This window comes from Triturus cristatus, chromosome 10, assembly GCF_964204655.1.
Source record: "Triturus cristatus chromosome 10, aTriCri1.1, whole genome shotgun sequence".
Taxonomy (NCBI): domain Eukaryota; kingdom Metazoa; phylum Chordata; class Amphibia; order Caudata; family Salamandridae; genus Triturus; species Triturus cristatus.
Window position 1 is genome coordinate 572,940,578 of NC_140593.1, and position 17,334 is coordinate 572,957,911.

Here is a 17,334-nt window from a genome sequence, read left to right on the forward strand (position 1 = left end):
TCTACCTGAAGGTATCGGATCGCTTTATATGAGCACCAGTTGCATTACAGACTGACACATTCATTTTTAGGCAGGGGGATATTAAGTGATTTGCCCAGAATCACAGGATTCTTGAACCTCCCCCAGACTCGAACCTGGTTCTCCTGCTTCAAGGTTGGCTGCACTAGCCATTAAGCCACATCCTATGCAAAATGTGTGGATCCCGAACCATCCCTGTGTCCTGCAGAGCCTCTGTTGCTTCAGGATTTGCAAAATCCAGCATAGGATCCTTGAATCCTGTATAAAAAATAAACAAAAATGAAGAGCAGTACATTTTGTGCTTGGCCAATGGCCACACGTGGGATTCGGCCATATGTGATGTGGTGGAAGCAAGTTCTGGCCTCCCGCCACGCCCTGAAGCCAATCCCCACTGTGCACAGCGGACGTCTGTGGGTATTGGTCGCCAGCGGAGAGTTGTGTGCATAGACTGACAGGAAACCAGGACCTATGGCAACCCTTTGCTGCGCATGCGCAATAGGGAATGGGGTTACTTGCTGGTGGAGTGTTCGGTGTGGGTTCTGTCCTGAGGCACTGCCCTGCAGCCAACCCTCATTGTGAATGACCAAAGGCCTAGCACTGTTGATGTGTAATCACTGGCCCTGCAGCCAACCTCACTGCACATGGCCAATGGCCAGGCATTGTGTTCAACCCCGCTGCACAGCCCGTGCACATCTAGGCCTGACACTCACCATGCATTGGGAACAGTTTATGAGCAGGGGCCGAACCTCACGGCCTGCTCCAGATGCTCAACGTTATGGCTAGGAGCACAAGCCATATGTCGCCCAATAGTCATGCAAACTGTGACTCTTGCATCGGATCCAATGCTTATGTACAATATTTATCCCAATAAATGAGACCTAAAAGTGAAATATCACATTACCCCAACTACTTTGGCAGAGATGACTATGAACATTGTCATTTATTGGTTTGACGTGTTATTTGAATGTATTTTGTTTTTAGTTGTGGTTATTTATTGAGCTACATATTATAAGGTCATAAGCATTACATCTTGTGAGTGAGTAATGTGCCTGCATCTAACCATCGTCCGCAGGCCCATCCTCACTGTCCACAGCCAAAGTTCATGATTAGCGGGGGGTAGATATATTATCTCTCTATCTATCAAGACCACTGATTTGCTCAATACTGTCGGCCTCGTCCACCTCTCGGGCTGGTGCAGGATAATGGCTGCAGATCCCGTTTAAAATCCAAAGCGTCCCTTGTGTCGGGAAGCCCACAAGAAAAGATCTGCACTCAGCGTGTCCGCACCAAACAAAACTTATTTGCCAAAGCGTTTCAGCCTCAACAGGTCTTCGTCACTGCCTCAAGTTGGGATATTGGTGTGCATGTAAAGTTTTGGGGCGATCTGTCAAACAGGGGCTGAGAAGAAGGGGGTGGGGAAAGTGCTTTTAAGTTGTTATACCCATAGGACATTTTAACATGACTACAGCTCAAACAGCTGGACTGAATTACACCAAATTTTAGTAGAAAGCTAGCTCTTGGTCCAGAAAGAGTGCTTTTTGTTATTTGGTGTATATCCGTTCAGTAGTTTGAGTTCATACAAGAAATCCAAATTTGTACATCTTGGAACGTGAAGACTCCACGAACCACCCGATCTCATGCTGAGATCTGATTAGCTGCCAACACTTCAACCAGGAAGTGTTGGCAGCCATCTTGGGATGAGGCTTCAGCTGAGTCCCTGAAAAAACATATAAAAAAAGAAAAGGGGTCAGGGATCCGCGACTTCGGTGGGAAAAACAAAAAAAAAGTGCGGGCTGCTGCGCTTGTTTTGGAAAGAGACCCAGGTGGGCCAGGTCCCAGGTGCATTTTTTAGAAAAAGGATGGGGGGCGCATGGGGACCCCCTCCTGAGGCTCTAGGAACCCCGGGGACCACCACATCCCTGGGGCTTTATTTCTAAAAATAGATGGGGGCTCTACAGACCCCCCTCTTGGGCTTCGGAGAAGCCCCGGGGACCACCACCTCATTTGGGATTTTTATTTAATAATGGAGGGGGCCGCCTGGAGCTCCTGCTTGGCTTCCTACCACCTCCCGGGGCAATAAAAACAACAATTTGCAGGAGTCGTGCAGACCGCCCTGGACGCTGGGGACTTCCACCTTCCCAGGGCCTATAACATAAATAATACTGGGAGGGGGGCGCGCACCCCTTCCTGGGCCATATACAGCCCCGGGAACCACCACCTCCCGGGGCCAGCCTGTGCACAGTGGAGGAGGGGGGCCTTGAGCCAATAATGGCCCTGGGGACCCTCACCCCCCAGGGCTGGCTCCTTATGTCCCGGGTTGCCCACCCCGGGATGTAGCTGTTTGCTCTGAGTTGGCGGAAGCTGTGACAGCTCCCACCAAGCTAGAGCAAAGCACTTACTCTGCTCCCAGCAAGCGGGACCTGTCAAACCTCTCCTGCGTGCTGGGATCTGAGTTTTCGTTTGTTTCTCTGCCTGCTGTCATGCCGGCAGGGAAACAGATGAAACAATTGCTCTCACACACAGGGGGCTGTATTTTTAGCAGCTCCCTGTGTGTGAGAGCAATGCCTGCTCCCGCTGGAGGTGGGCATTCGGCAGGGGGCGTGGGGGCATTCAGGCTCCCCTGCGGGCATTCAGGCTCCCCTGCAGTTCCCAACGTTGCTGACTTGGTGCCCTGGGTAGGCTCCAGTGCTACGCAAACAACTGATGGATGGAATGCTGAATAAATCATACATTACCCTTCATCAGGGGGGCTCCAGGGCACCCAGCATTTCAAGGCTGGGCCCCAGAGAATGGGGTCCCCGGGGGCTAAATCGGCCAGGGAAGGGGGCTGCGCGCCCCTCTCCCCAATGAATTTTCTCCACCTAGACCTTCAGTCCCATTATAACCAGCCGCAATTTTCTACCAACACTTTCATTCATGCCAAATGCACTCTAGTAAACCATATGCCCAACAAATAAACATTTCTTCAATTAGGAACTGGAAACTCCATTGCTCCTCAACAAAGTATTTCTACTGTGAATTGATATACAGAAGAACAGAAAGCACTCACACAGTACAGTAACGCTGCCTTCTGCCCCAGTCTGTAGTATGAATTACTCTCCGTGGTTTATCAAGACTGCGGTTTGAAACCCACCTCTGGCGCTTGACGTGGCCATATATTTTGTTCGCTAAATTGTGTAGTTTGGTAGCACAAAACTAATAGTTCAGCTTGCTTTTTAGTAATAGTAAAGTTACAAGAACACCAGAGCATTATTTTTGTAAACCAGCCTCATCCTGCCCCCACGCCCTTTTGTTCCATATACAGCACCACTGGTTTCATTTGAGAAGCTTGTGCTACAGTAAACTATTTTGTTTTCAGATGAAAACCTCATTCACACCCATGGTTTTATCTGGTACTTATATTTATTTGAATCTAAATAAGTTACATTTAACACATGTTTATCGTAAAGCGTTCAGTTGCTCACTGGAGCTAGGCAGCGCTGTGTCAAATATACTAATGGAAGATGAAAGCAATGTGTAACTACTCTGGCAGTTCTTGAATCGTTTGGTTATTGTACACATTGCCTATATTGTTTATAGGAGGTTTTGTGAGAGCTTATTAATAACCGTGCTGAATAAATCTCCGTAACATAATAAAACATGCATATCCACTTCATACATATGTGTATTCTGACATATGCAGCTGTAACTGCATGTATTTGTATAATTGTGTATATTTTGAAAGTAGTGCGATAGCTCAGTTGGATAAGCATACACTACTGATAAATGTTTATTCTGGAGGTCGCGGACTCGATTCCTAGGAGGACTGGCGAAGGCTGTTATTTTTTTCAAGGTCTATAAATTGCCCACCTTTGGCTGGGCATTAAGATGGGTGGAAAACACTACATTACAAGTTTTCAATATTAGCTGGTAGGTGTGCATGTTTGCTGGGTGCCTATAAGAGAGAACAGGGTAAACTGGACAAACGTTCACACAATTAAAAATATTATTTTATTTAACGTTTATTGACTTTTAAGTGAAAGTTTTTAGCCAACAAAGTTCTTTCGTTACTTTTGGCACAACTCTTCATCATATTGTACAAGTACAAATGTAAAACTATATTACAACCAGATGTATATACATATGGTGCCAAACAATTATCTTACACAGAATACAAATACCATAGGCTTCATATTGTACATCTCAACTGAGTTGCCATCGCCCCTCCAACATCCAGTGAATTGATGTGCTTTTTAAAAAATTAGTTTTTGACTATATTTAAATTCAGTCTGTATGTCGCCATATGTTTAACATCATGAAACAACTGCAGGGTGTTTTTATCTGCTGTAGGTCACAGGCCTAGAGTTCATGTTTACCCTGAGAGTCAGAGGGCTATTTCCATATCAGGTCATTGAGAACATTAGGGCAAAAACTAATTGCACGAAAAAAACAGGATGAAAACATTTTGTTCAAATTTCCAGAACTGCAAAACGACAAAAAAACTCAATTTTTAAAAAAAGTTTTAAAACTTCAATTATATTAGAAACGGAGTATGGAACGATGTCCGCAGAGCCATACAGCCACTCAAACACCCATTCACCGACGTTCTTTTCTCTTCCCCTTCTTGACAGATCGCCCCGATCAAGTTGGGGGAGGGGCAATGACTCTCAAGAGGCAAAGCTTTAGATCAGCCATGATGCTACTTCTCACTCTGAACAAATGTTACTGTCATGTTGTGGTTTCATATGCAGTAGATATAAACAAAGCGATTTAACCATAACCAGTGCATGAAAGGTTAAACCTGAGCAGTAACTAGGGCATGTGAGTAAGTGAAAACAAGGAGATGATGGACGGAGCTCTGAAACTTTTCAGACACTCTCCTCCATTCGCAGATCTGGGTTGAATCCATCATTCTTTAGCTCACTTTGCCACCCCAGTTCAGACCCAGCTATATGCAAGTCTTGACGCTGTGCCTCATGGCAACAGTCCAGCCCGAACTGCCAAGCCAGGTCTTCCCTGGACTGGAAACAAGCATTCTGGGATCGGTTTCTGGATATCACCCCTCATCAGCCAGGCTAGCTTGAATCCAGTGGCAAAGTGAGCAAGGGACCCATGTTTGGGCATACCCCGCCAACTTAGGGCGAACAAAGCAAACCTAAGGAGATGACGGACGGAGCGCTGAAACTTCTGTGAGTGTCTGAAAAGTTTCAGTGCCCCGTCCATCCTCTCTCCTTGTGTTGTGTTTGCATGTGAGTAAGTGCCCAGTGTTTTCTTAAAACATTCGGGCTCTAAAGTGCAAATAACATGAAATATTACTTTTGCTGTGTAGCACTTGTATTATTGTTCCCCATGTTTTTTTCTCAGGTGTGATTTAAATGTGTGTGTGTGTGTGTGTGTGTGTGTGTGTATGTGTGTGTATATATATATAGATATATATATATATATATATATATACACACACACAATGAGATATGTCTTCGCTGATAGCTTTGCTTTTGCATTACGTATAGTACATACAATTAATGCTATTTTTACATCTACTTTTAATATTTTACCAATTTTGTTTTTTTAGTTCATTATTTAGAATGATTATTTGTTTTGTTTTCTGCAGATGCTTGTGGTGATGTCACAGTGACTTTACAGCCCATGAGTCGTCAGGGAGAGAAGCGCAGTCTTCAGCTCTCTGTGAAGTCCAACACAGCTGCTTTCATGTTTGAGAACGTTTTACCTGGCAAATACAAAAGTAAGATTTTTTTTATGTTTAACTATGTGTTAATACAGTTCCTGGGATAGTCCTGGCAATAGGAGTCTGTAGTTTTCCTTTCACATTTCACACTATTTATGTAAACTTTTGTTTCTGACCTTATTCCGTACCGGCATTGTTACTTCAAGGAATACAGTGCATGGCTCAAGCCTGTTGGTTCATGTGTGGAAATGTGGATTTTCCTGGTCAGTTATGTCCCCTATCTTGGACCCCAACGGTTCTATATGCATGTTACAAGTACATGTATGTTCCCTCCAGTTCCAGTTTCTAAGACGCAAACATATGTGTGTCTACCGCCAACATGTTCTCTGTCAGATCCGCCATCAATGGGCTGGATATTCGATTCCTAAGTATGAAAGGCCACCGACTTTATATGGCTAAGTTACTCCATTTTTACAGTTCAGGCAAGTAGGCCCGATTCTGTCCTCAAAGCCTTTCCCTGCTCTCTGTCTCTGACAGCTTCAGCTTGAGCTCGCATCTGTATCCATGAACTTTGTCCTACTCCCTGTGCAGCTAACGGTGCCTGCCTCGGCCAGTTTTCGCATGCCTGCCAAGAAGCTGTATTTCACCTTCGAATTATCTATTTTACTCCTCAGCCGATGCATTCCTGCCTAGTAGTTTAAGTAAACATTCTTCCAGTTACCAAGCAAAAGGCCCGGCTTCTCTGTCCTCCTGCAAGTGATTCATAGCCCTGTTGCCATGGAAAGTTTTCTGCCCCTCACATCTCATATAGACACTTAGACGCTTGTACACGCACACACAGTTAGTATAGAATAGATTCTGTCCGAGAGTCCTTCCCTTGTGGATAACACAGTTCTTTAAACATAGGATATTAGATATGATTTGGGATTAGGTTGACATAACCCCAGACTTTTGTCTCCACATGTAGAGCTAAATGTCAAGTTCCCTTCACCCCCTAGTTGCACGTCAATTACACGTCATGCTGCTGCGCGCGCATCTATGCCAAGTATTATCTTATAGATCCACCTATGTCTGATAATCCTAACCAATCATGTTTCTTTTATTCCTTATTACGCCTAGTTTCGATTACGTACCTGTTTTGTCACTCTTCTTATCAAATGTTACGCCTTCTACATTCGTTTCATTATAATGTACTTATTATAAAAATGCATGTATGTCAATAAATTATTGTACTTCACTTCCTGAACCCTCGTGGTGACGGAACCTGAAGGCCGCGACTCGAGTCGGCCATTTTGAATGGAATAAAGCCCACTTAGAAAACCTCTTATACCACGGATTCTGCCTCTTGTTATTTTGAGCTATTTTACTTTATTTTAAGACTCCGTATGAAATTCAGTCCGGTATTTTATTTACCACATAATGGCGCCCGAACAGGGACACTTTCTCATCTCACGCGCCGGCGGTGCGTTGCAGGCCCGGTCTCCTGCCACAGCTGGACGGACCATAAACGCGTACCAGCAGGATTTCCTGTAAGCTCCCTCCGGTCAAGCGGGGGCGACTGAGGCTGCGATCAACCCAGACGAGGCGGTGAGAAGTGCGAAGTATCCCGACCAGAGCCTAGCTGAGAGAGCAAGATCCGAGGTATACAGAGGCCCACCAGGTTTTCCGAAAGCCCGATGTCCAGAGGGTCCGCTGTCCGCAGTTATCGAGTCCTGTCCATTCTCTGAGGCCTTCCGTTTCAAGGAGCTACTCGGTGAGTACCATCGCCGGGGAGGCGTGTTGACGCGCACATAGGTTGTGCCGGTCAAGACGGATTTGGGTACACAAATCCGGTCTGCACTGTTTAGCAGTGTATATGTACTGTTTAGCAGTATATCAAGTATTCCGAAGTATTCAGTTATTGTCAAGAATTCAGCGTGGTGATTAGTTAGGCAGACTGTCATCATTGTCGGTCATTGTTAAAATGTTTAATGTTTAATGTTTAAAGTGTTCAAATATTGTGGTATGAATGACTGTTCATTGTTCACTGTTCATTATTGTGTTTTTCATATTAAGTAAGTTCAAGAGTAAGTATCAGATCAGTTGTCAATATGCCGCTCTTCTCGAAGTTAAGACAGATTACTACCAGAAAAGGGGTGCTTGAAGAAGCAGTTCCTATTCCTCCTAGGGACACTCCAGGGCATTTCATGTACCATAAACATGGCTTAGATGCCATATTGTTTCTTGATCTATGGGTAGATTATACCAAGGGATTACCAGAAAGTCAAAGGTGGCCCGTAACGGGAACCTGGGATGCAGAGTGCATCATGAAAGTGGAGGAAGAGTTATGGAAAAGAAAGGTCAGACAGTCACAGAAAGACGCTGTTGAGTTATGGCGTAAAGAATCTCATAGACGAACAGAAAAAGCACGTAGACAAGAAGAGAGGAGTAAAGAAAGTTCAAATAAAGTTCAAGAAAATCTATTAATTGAGGAAGGTATCCGAGTGAAATCAGAACAAGTAAATAGACAAAGAAATGCTCTTATGAATGGTATGTATCCCCTACTAGCCGAAGGATTACCTAAGGCTGCTCCGGAGATACCAAAAGACTTGCCACCCCCATTATTTCCAATTAAGGTACATCCAAAGGGGCTTCCCAGAACCGCAGAAGATGTTTTTCTTTCCTCATATCTAGACGACGCAGCTCCCGAGTATGCTAACGCCACACCACATAGACCGTCTGGTGTAGGGGTTCAACGTCAGGATCAGGTATCTGTCACCGTGCAACAGCAAGTCCCGACACAAGCTTCGGCAAGCACATCTGTTTCCGCATCTATCTCCGCAGTCGATTCTACAAGGGTATCGACACCCATAGTTGCTGTGTCACGTTCAACGAATCCATTCACACCCGACGCCCCAGACAGGGCCACGGGAGGTGCTAGCAGTACTTTTACACCACCTAGAATAAATAAACTTGTCTTTCAAGAGTCAGCACATTCACGTACACCAAAATTCGTAAATGAACGTACGCTTAAGGAACTCCTTGTTAATTGTAGATATGACCCCGTGGTCGGTAAAGAGGACGAAATGGTCCTGGCATCATTACGTATCAGACGAGCCGCAGAGTATTTAGCAAGGTTACCAGGAATGACTACGCATCTAGATAACATATATCATTTTGTTCAAACAGGACGAGATCCAGGATGTATTAACAGAGCTATGGAATTCCAGAAAGTAGAGATACAGGGGGAACTGTTACGTTTCCTCATAAACTGTGTGATCAGAAATCAAGATCGTCCGGGGGTAGACCCGAATGCAATGCTTATTCTTACAAGATGGAGTCAGAATATATCAAAAGAGAGACCACGATTAGTTAGACAAGATCAGAATGAACAAGGAGCTATGCAGCATGGACAGTCCATGCCAGTTCAGCAACAGTCCATGCCAGCCTCACAGCAACCCATACAGTTTGTGCCAGCTGCACCACCGTTGCCTGCTACTGCCACACAAACCACAACACGACAAATGTATCAGACTGCACAGTATGAATACCCTGAGTATCAGCGTTACGCATGAACCAGCCTAGAGAGGGAAGTTGACTTACCGCTTATCGAGATTCCTGTAGATCAAGAAGGACCTTATGTACATAGTGAATTATTAGGACAAGATAGAAAATTCTTACTCGATACAGGGGCAAGTCGAACAACAATAAAGCGTAGTGAAGTTCCAGGGGCACCCCTCTCAGGCTCTCAAAATGTTTCCCTTGGTTTTTCAGGAAAACCTATTGTTAATGAAGTATCACAGCCTCTACCACTTACGATAGGACCTTTGACACGAACTACAGATTTATTGCTTACTAAATCATGCCCAGAAAATCTGTTAGGAATTAAAACTCTGAAAGCACTAGGAGCCATAATATGTTGTTCTCCGGAAGGAGTAAGGTTGTTTTTGCGTGATTTTAAAGGTCACTATGTGTCTAGAGACATGGATCCCCGACTACAGACTTTACCAGTACATCTATGGGCACAAGGCCCTACGGATGTTGGCTGCATGAACATTACACCCTATCGAGTCACATTGAAAGCAGGAGTGGTACTACCACGAATGCGACAATACAAGTTACCGCATGATGCTGTAGTGGCTTTGCTGAAAATCATTGATGAGCTAATTGCCCAGGGAGTAGTTGTAGAAACAGACTCCAATATATGTAATTCACCGATAATTCCGATTCTTAAACGAACTGATCCTACTGCTCCACCAGTATACCGATTGGTTATTGATTTACGTGAACTAAACAAGTGCATTGTGCCACAATTCCCTGTGGTCCCTGATATATCATCATTGTTAACAGCAATTGATTCCGAAGCAACATTCTTTACTGTAATCGATCTCAAGAATGCCTTTTTCAGCGTCCCAATAGATCCGGAAAGCCAATACTTGTTCGGATTCAGTTTAAATGGGCGCAGCTTTAAATTCTCACGCGCTCCCCAAGGATTCACAGAAAGCCCCAGCATCTACAGCCAAGCACTGAAACGAGAACTTGACAGTATCCACATGCCAGTCAATACTGCACTGCTTCAATATGTCGATGATCTGCTGATCACCGCAAGAAGCGAGCCAGAATGTGAAAAAGCTTCTCTGACAGTTTTACATTTCCTAGCCGACAAGGGGCACAAGGTGTCCCCTTCTAAGCTGCAATTCTGTGTTCAGCGAGTTATTTATCTTGGTCACTCGCTGTCCAAGGAGGGAAGGCAGCTTACACCAGATCGCATCCAGTTAATTGCTAACATGTCAATACCCCAGACACAGAAGGAGGTGCGAGCTTTCATAGGCCTCACTTCATATTGTAGGCAGTGGATCCCTCAGTACGCATTTCTAGCAAAACCACTCATTCAGTTAACCACACAGGAGGCAGCCACATCGACTGTTCTCCCTTGGACTCAGGAACATACACAAGCTTTTGAAAGCCTAAAGAAAGCTTTATGTCAAGCACCTGTTTTAGCAACACCATGTTATAGCAAACATTTTACACTCTTTGTTACAGAACGCGAAGGTACTGCCTTGTCAGTACTCACTCAGGATCAAGCAGGATCACGCAAGCCATGTGCTTATTTTTCCAGTACATTAGATCCCGTAGCTCAGGCTTTGCCTGCATGTCTGAAATCAGTGGCAGCGACAGCTTTAGCAATCAGACAAAGCGATGCCATAGTATTAGGACACCCATTGACAGTACAAGTACCACATGCAGTAGAGGTTCTTGTGAACCGAACACAAACACAACACTTGACCATAGCAAGACTTACCGGTTATGAACTGACATTGTTTCAACCACACATAGAGATCCGACGATGTAATACATTGAATCCTGCTACACTATTACCTATAATTGGAACAGACCCACTAGCTCATGATTGTGTTGAAATCATTGAAATAAAGACGAAACCTAGACAAGACTTGACAGACGTTCCGTTGTTAGATCCAGACTTGACGTTGTATGTAGACGGATCGTGCATGAGAGCAAGTACAGGAGACTTAGTGGCCGCGTATGCAGTCACAACGGACACTGAAGTTATTGAGACAAGTTGTATAGATATTTTGTCAGCCCAAGCAGCAGAACTTATTGCTCTAACACAAGCCTGTATTCAAGCCACAAATAAGAAAGTTAATGTATACACTGACTCACGTTATGCATTCGGAGTTGTACACGACTTCGGCGTGCTGTGGCGAGAGAGAGGTTATTTAACTTCCCATGGTGCCCACATTCAGCACGGACCCCTCATTCATGCTTTGTTAGACGCAATACATCTACCCACTGCTATATCGATTATGAAATGTAAAGCACACACGAAGGTTACTGATACCATTTCTCAAGGAAATGATTTAGCTGACCGAACAGCTAAACAGACTGCTCAGAATCGCACATTAGACATGACAAAGCCAATAGTTCAGACACCAGCACAGTGTATGACAATTAAGGATCCCGCACTTGACGTAATTGACATACAGACACATGCCACAGCAGAAGAAATAAAGAAGTGGACTGAACTAGGAGGGATCCAGACAGATCAAGGATGGATGACGAAGGAGAAATCTGTATGGTTTCTCCCTGATTCCATGGTTCAAGCCATTATAGCTACAGTTCACAGTCCAGCACATTTAGGAGAGAAGGCTATGCTAGACAGCATTCAGCACATTTGGTTCAACAAACATTTACGAGCAGCAGCTAAACAAAAAGTTCGTACCTGTATGATATGTTGTCAGTTTAATCCAGGAAAGAGTGTTCCCGTAGAGCAGGGTGGATTTCAGCCTCCTGACCATCCTTTTGAAGTCCTCCAGATGGATTATATTCAGATGGAACGTTGTCGAGGATTCAAATATGTTCTCGTAGTTGTCTGCGCTCTCTCCCGTTGGACAGAGGCGTATCCCGTATCAGATTACACTGCCCCGACTACTGCCAAGCAGCTAGTCCGAGAATTCTTCCCACGGTACGGTTTACCACGTGTTGTATATTCAGATAACGGTCAGCCTTTCTCATCCGAATTAATGAAACATGTCTCACTTTTGTTGGGATATCAGTGGAAATTCCACTGTGTCCGACACCCCGAGGCAGCAGGTCTCGTAGAAAGACATAACCAGACACTGAAAATCAGACTGTCCAAAATATGTAGAGAGAAAGGTGTCGACTGGATAGTAGCATTACCAGTTGCACTCTTTTACATGAGAATGGTAGCACACTCTAGAACAGGGCTATCCCCGTATGAGGTGATCTTTGGTAGACCACCGAATATGTGGGGGACGCCTATACCACGCAAAATAACTGACATTGACTGTAACATGCTGACAGATTACTTGGCTTCCTTGATGTCTGCACTACAATCTTCTCGTTCACAGGTAGCTGCAGCCTTTCCCGACAACACTGAGGCGAAACCCCATGACGTTGTTCCGGGTAATCTTGTCTTTGTGAGAAATTTCGACAGGAAAAGTCAACTGGAGCCCAGGTGGAAAGCACCCAAGTTGGTCCTGTTGACCACAAGAACAGCCGTGAAGATCGAGGGACGCAAAGGGTGGATTCATTCAAGTCACGTCAAAAAAATTTCATGGACTACCTTCAGATATAGACACTGTGCCCTGCACTCCCTCACAGACTGATTCAAAACTTCCTTTTGTTGAACAGAATGACTCTCAGTGCTATAAATTAAAGCTTAGGCCCAAACAGTCGAGCAATTTGATTGTTTAAGTCCTCTCCAAGGTGAAGCGGTTGAATTGTCTCCGACATGTATCCCTTGGACCTGAGTAGAGAAAATACCCGAGAAATGTTGAAACGACAGGCGTATTGTAAATCACTGCGTAACCACTGTATTGTGACTTTATTAATTTTGTTTTCCTTGAGTTTTTTAATAGTTACTGCAAGTATATTGTTGCATATGTATTATCCTGTTTCTAAACGTACTTTCAATATAACTGATGAACATTCTTTTAGTGAATTACCCCCACATGAGTTGTCCTATAGACTTGCGCTGCGCAATAACACATTCATTAGTATGTTACATCATTCCCATCAGACTAGTAATGCCACCAATTGTTGGGTGTGTGGCCGACTCCCTCCCTATCAGAATAACAAAGGAGTTATGCCATTCTTTCCACATCCGTTCACACACAATGGTTCCTGTGGAGCATGGTTTAGTTTATTAAATTCCATAGACCCAGACACAGCAGTTTATCAACAACATTGGATATGGGGAAATCTGAATCTAGTTTTATTCAAAGTCTGTCACCCTAATAAGGAGGGTCACCCCAGTAGAACAGGAACTGATTTAGAAAATGAAGTGTATAAATTAGGTAATTTTACGCCTAATCTTATGATTTTGAAAGTCAAATCCGAAGTTGAACTAATTCTGCCCACTATGTCAGTATTTCCAGTTAAGGGTGAATTATGTGTAAGAAAAGTTGGTTCCATACACATGGGCCATAGCCAATGCGTTACTACAGTAGAATATAGTGATCAAGGTAAATCTTCATTTAGAGCTTCTCGCCATTCTTACTTCATATGTGGTCAGACGGCATATATGCGTCTGCCTCTAGATTGGGATGGTACCTGTTACATAGCATTCCTTTTGCCACCTGTTTTCCTAGCTCCCCCTGATTATTATCGAAATGTTCATTTAGTACACAATAGAGAGCGAAGAGATCTCCCAGTTGTCGATTATACTGAGACGGCATGGGACAAGTATGTAGATTTCAATAAAGGTATCTTTCCCTATATAGGTACAATATCAAATAGTAAGCTGATACGTAGACTCACCAAGACTCTTGAAGCTGTAGTAAACGAGACTATAGCCGCCCTAGGCAATCTGACAGAGGAACAGTCAGTGATGAGAATTGTTGTTCTCCAGAATCGTCTTGTCCTTGACGTCATCCTGGCCGATAGGGGCGGAGCTTGCAGGGTCATCGGATCCAGCTGCTGCATATTCATACCAGAAAATTCGCCATCTGTATATAAAGCTATAACACGACTTCATAAGATTGTAAGCCAGATACACGAGAATTCAGGCACTTGGACGTGGTCCGGGTGGTTTTGGAGTGTGATATCAGCCTGGGGATGGAGAGTTTTATCCTTCCTAGGTATTGGCCTTCTTATGCTTTTCAGTTGTTGTTTATGCCTGCAATGTGGACCAGCGATTTGTGGTCTGTGTGCCACATCATGCATTCCATATCACAGTTCTCGTTCAGAATGCCGGAAGAAGAAGGAAGAAGAAATGATGCTCCATGAGCAAATCGATGGAATAATGAAGATTGATGTCTCTTGAAGGGCAAGAAGGGGACAAGGAGGGAATGTGGAAATGTGGATTTTCCTGGTCAGTTATGTCCCCTATCTTGGACCCCAACGGTTCTATATGCATGTTACAAGTACATGTATGTTCCCTCCAGTTCCAGTTTCTAAGACGCAAACATATGTGTGTCTACCGCCAACATGTTCTCTGTCAGATCCGCCATCAATGGGCTGGATATTCGATTCCTAAGTATGAAAGGCCACCGACTTTATATGGCTAAGTTACTCCATTTTTACAGTTCAGGCAAGTAGGCCCGATTCTGTCCTCAAAGCCTTTCCCTGCTCTCTGTCTCTGACAGCTTCAGCTTGAGCTCGCATCTGTATCCATGAACTTTGTCCTACTCCCTGTGCAGCTAACGGTGCCTGCCTCGGCCAGTTTTCGCATGCCTGCCAAGAAGCTGTATTTCACCTTCGAATTATCTATTTTACTCCTCAGCCGATGCATTCCTGCCTAGTAGTTTAAGTAAACATTCTTCCAGTTACCAAGCAAAAGGCCCGGCTTCTCTGTCCTCCTGCAAGTGATTCATAGCCCTGTTGCCATGGAAAGTTTTCTGCCCCTCACATCTCATATAGACACTTAGACGCTTGTACACGCACACACAGTTAGTATAGAATAGATTCTGTCCGAGAGTCCTTCCCTTGTGGATAACACAGTTCTTTAAACATAGGATATTAGATATGATTTGGGATTAGGTTGACATAACCCCAGACTTTTGTCTCCACATGTAGAGCTAAATGTCAAGTTCCCTTCACCCCCTAGTTGCACGTCAATTACACGTCATGCTGCTGCGCGCGCATCTATGCCAAGTATTATCTTATAGATCCACCTATGTCTGATAATCCTAACCAATCATGTTTCTTTTATTCCTTATTACGCCTAGTTTCGATTACGTACCTGTTTTGTCACTCTTCTTATCAAATGTTACGCCTTCTACATTCGTTTCATTATAATGTACTTATTATAAAAATGCATGTATGTCAATAAATTATTGTACTTCACTTCCTGAACCCTCGTGGTGACGGAACCTGAAGGCCGCGACTCGAGTCGGCCATTTTGAATGGAATAAAGCCCACTTAGAAAACCTCTTATACCACGGATTCTGCCTCTTGTTATTTTGAGCTATTTTACTTTATTTTAAGACTCCGTATGAAATTCAGTCCGGTATTTTATTTACCACACATGTTAGCTTATTCAAATGAATGGCAAATGTTTAGTGGGGCTGTTGTCGCTGTGAAAAGAAATTAGCTGTAGCTGTATGCACCGCCCCCCAGTAGTAGTGACATTGGAGTATAAAGAGGCAGTGCCAGTGCTTAATTTGTGCCAGTGGTTTCCGGTGCTCGGCACCAGCACTTTGTTGTTAACACCTGCACTGATGACAGTCTGCCACATGGTGGTGCTGTTTGAGTAATTTATAGAGCAGCAGAACAGAAGTTGTTTGTTAACTCAATATACTTTAAAAACGACGAATACCTACCTGCCAAGCCATTTTTATAGCTTTGGGGGCCTGGAATAGTCTGAATTATTTAACTTGTAGGAATGTGATGGCTAGTAGTTGTGTAGTACTGTCGTTGACAGCGCTGACGGGGAATTCAACAGAGGCCTTCTTACGGGGGCCCTGGCACTTTTTGTGTTTGTTTTTTCAACAATTGAAGCACTGGAGGCACCTGACGTTACAGGGTAATCAAAAGTCTCTGCAGCTGTAGAGGGTGCGTTTCACCCTGCAACCCTAATGATATTCACTTTGTAGCCTGCTGGGGCTCCACCACTACTGAAAGCAGCTGTCTATGAGGAACAGTTTCATGCAATGCTTGGACTGTTGGAATTATACGGAAATGGAGGACCTAGGTATGGCGCTGGGGCAACTAAATTATGCAGCAAGAAAAAGCAATTTATGCATTTTTAAACATCGCTGTGTTGCCATTTATATTTATTCTGCCTGGGCAAATGTTTAACATCACTAGTTGCATTTTAATACCTGAACGCAGCAAAGGGTCTGGCCGTATGCAGCGCCATGAGCAGTGCTTTTCTGTAATCTATAATCAGTTTGAGCCATGAACAAAATGTTTTTTTGGATGAAATCTAAAACTATTCATTTGAGTCAATCAGAAAAATCTTTATTCAGCCAAAAAACTCCGGGGTAGACCAGAGTTTAACCCGCAGCAAGATGGGTGCCATGCCTTCCACATCTTCTATAAAATCTAGGCCCATTTCAATGTGAGTGATAAAACTTGATGTGGATCTGGGAAGTCCTAAAAGCCTTGTTAAAGACTTATTTTCTGCTGCCTGGATGGTCTTTACAGGTGTATGTCCCCAGAACATTTGTACCCACTGACATGCATTTACTTATATATAACATTGTCAGTTCTTTGGGGGCTTTGTGTCCTAAATCTTTTGCAAATCGCAGAGATTCACAAGCTAACTCCATCTACTGGGATTTTTAAAGAATCAAACAGTCTCATTTCAAATTAGCGCTACAGAGAATACCCAGAAAGCCAAAGTCCATTGTTTTTTTTTATCGGTGTATGGCCACTAAAAAACATCTTTGAACGGCTCGTCTTTGGCCCCCATGTTAAAATGCAGGATTTGTCATTATTTACATTGAGGTTTAGCCCCTGCATAAAACTATAAATCTCATCTAAAACAGCTTGCAGACCATTTGCAGTGTGGGCCAGGAGGACGGCATCCTCCTCGTATAATAAAACAGGGACTGGACGTGAACCAAATTTTGGGACATCAGGTGTACAGTTTGTTAAAAGGAGTCCAGGGCATTAATATAAAAAAGAAATAAAGGCGCCAGGATGCAGCCTTGTCTCACCGCACAGGTAACTTGAATAGGGGGAGT

At 44.0% G+C, this 17,334-nt stretch overlaps 1 protein-coding gene across 1 annotated transcript in view; it reads left to right on the forward strand.

Annotated features, from left to right (window-relative positions):
- LOC146789754 (BOS complex subunit NOMO1-like) overlaps positions 1–17,334 on the forward strand; it is a 343,657-nt gene that overhangs the window by 92,812 nt on the left and 233,511 nt on the right. The window contains exon 14 of the mRNA XM_085632091.1: positions 5,609–5,740. Within this exon, the coding sequence (XP_085488217.1) occupies positions 5,609–5,740 (132 nt within the window). The remainder of the gene's footprint in view (positions 1–5,608; positions 5,741–17,334) is intronic.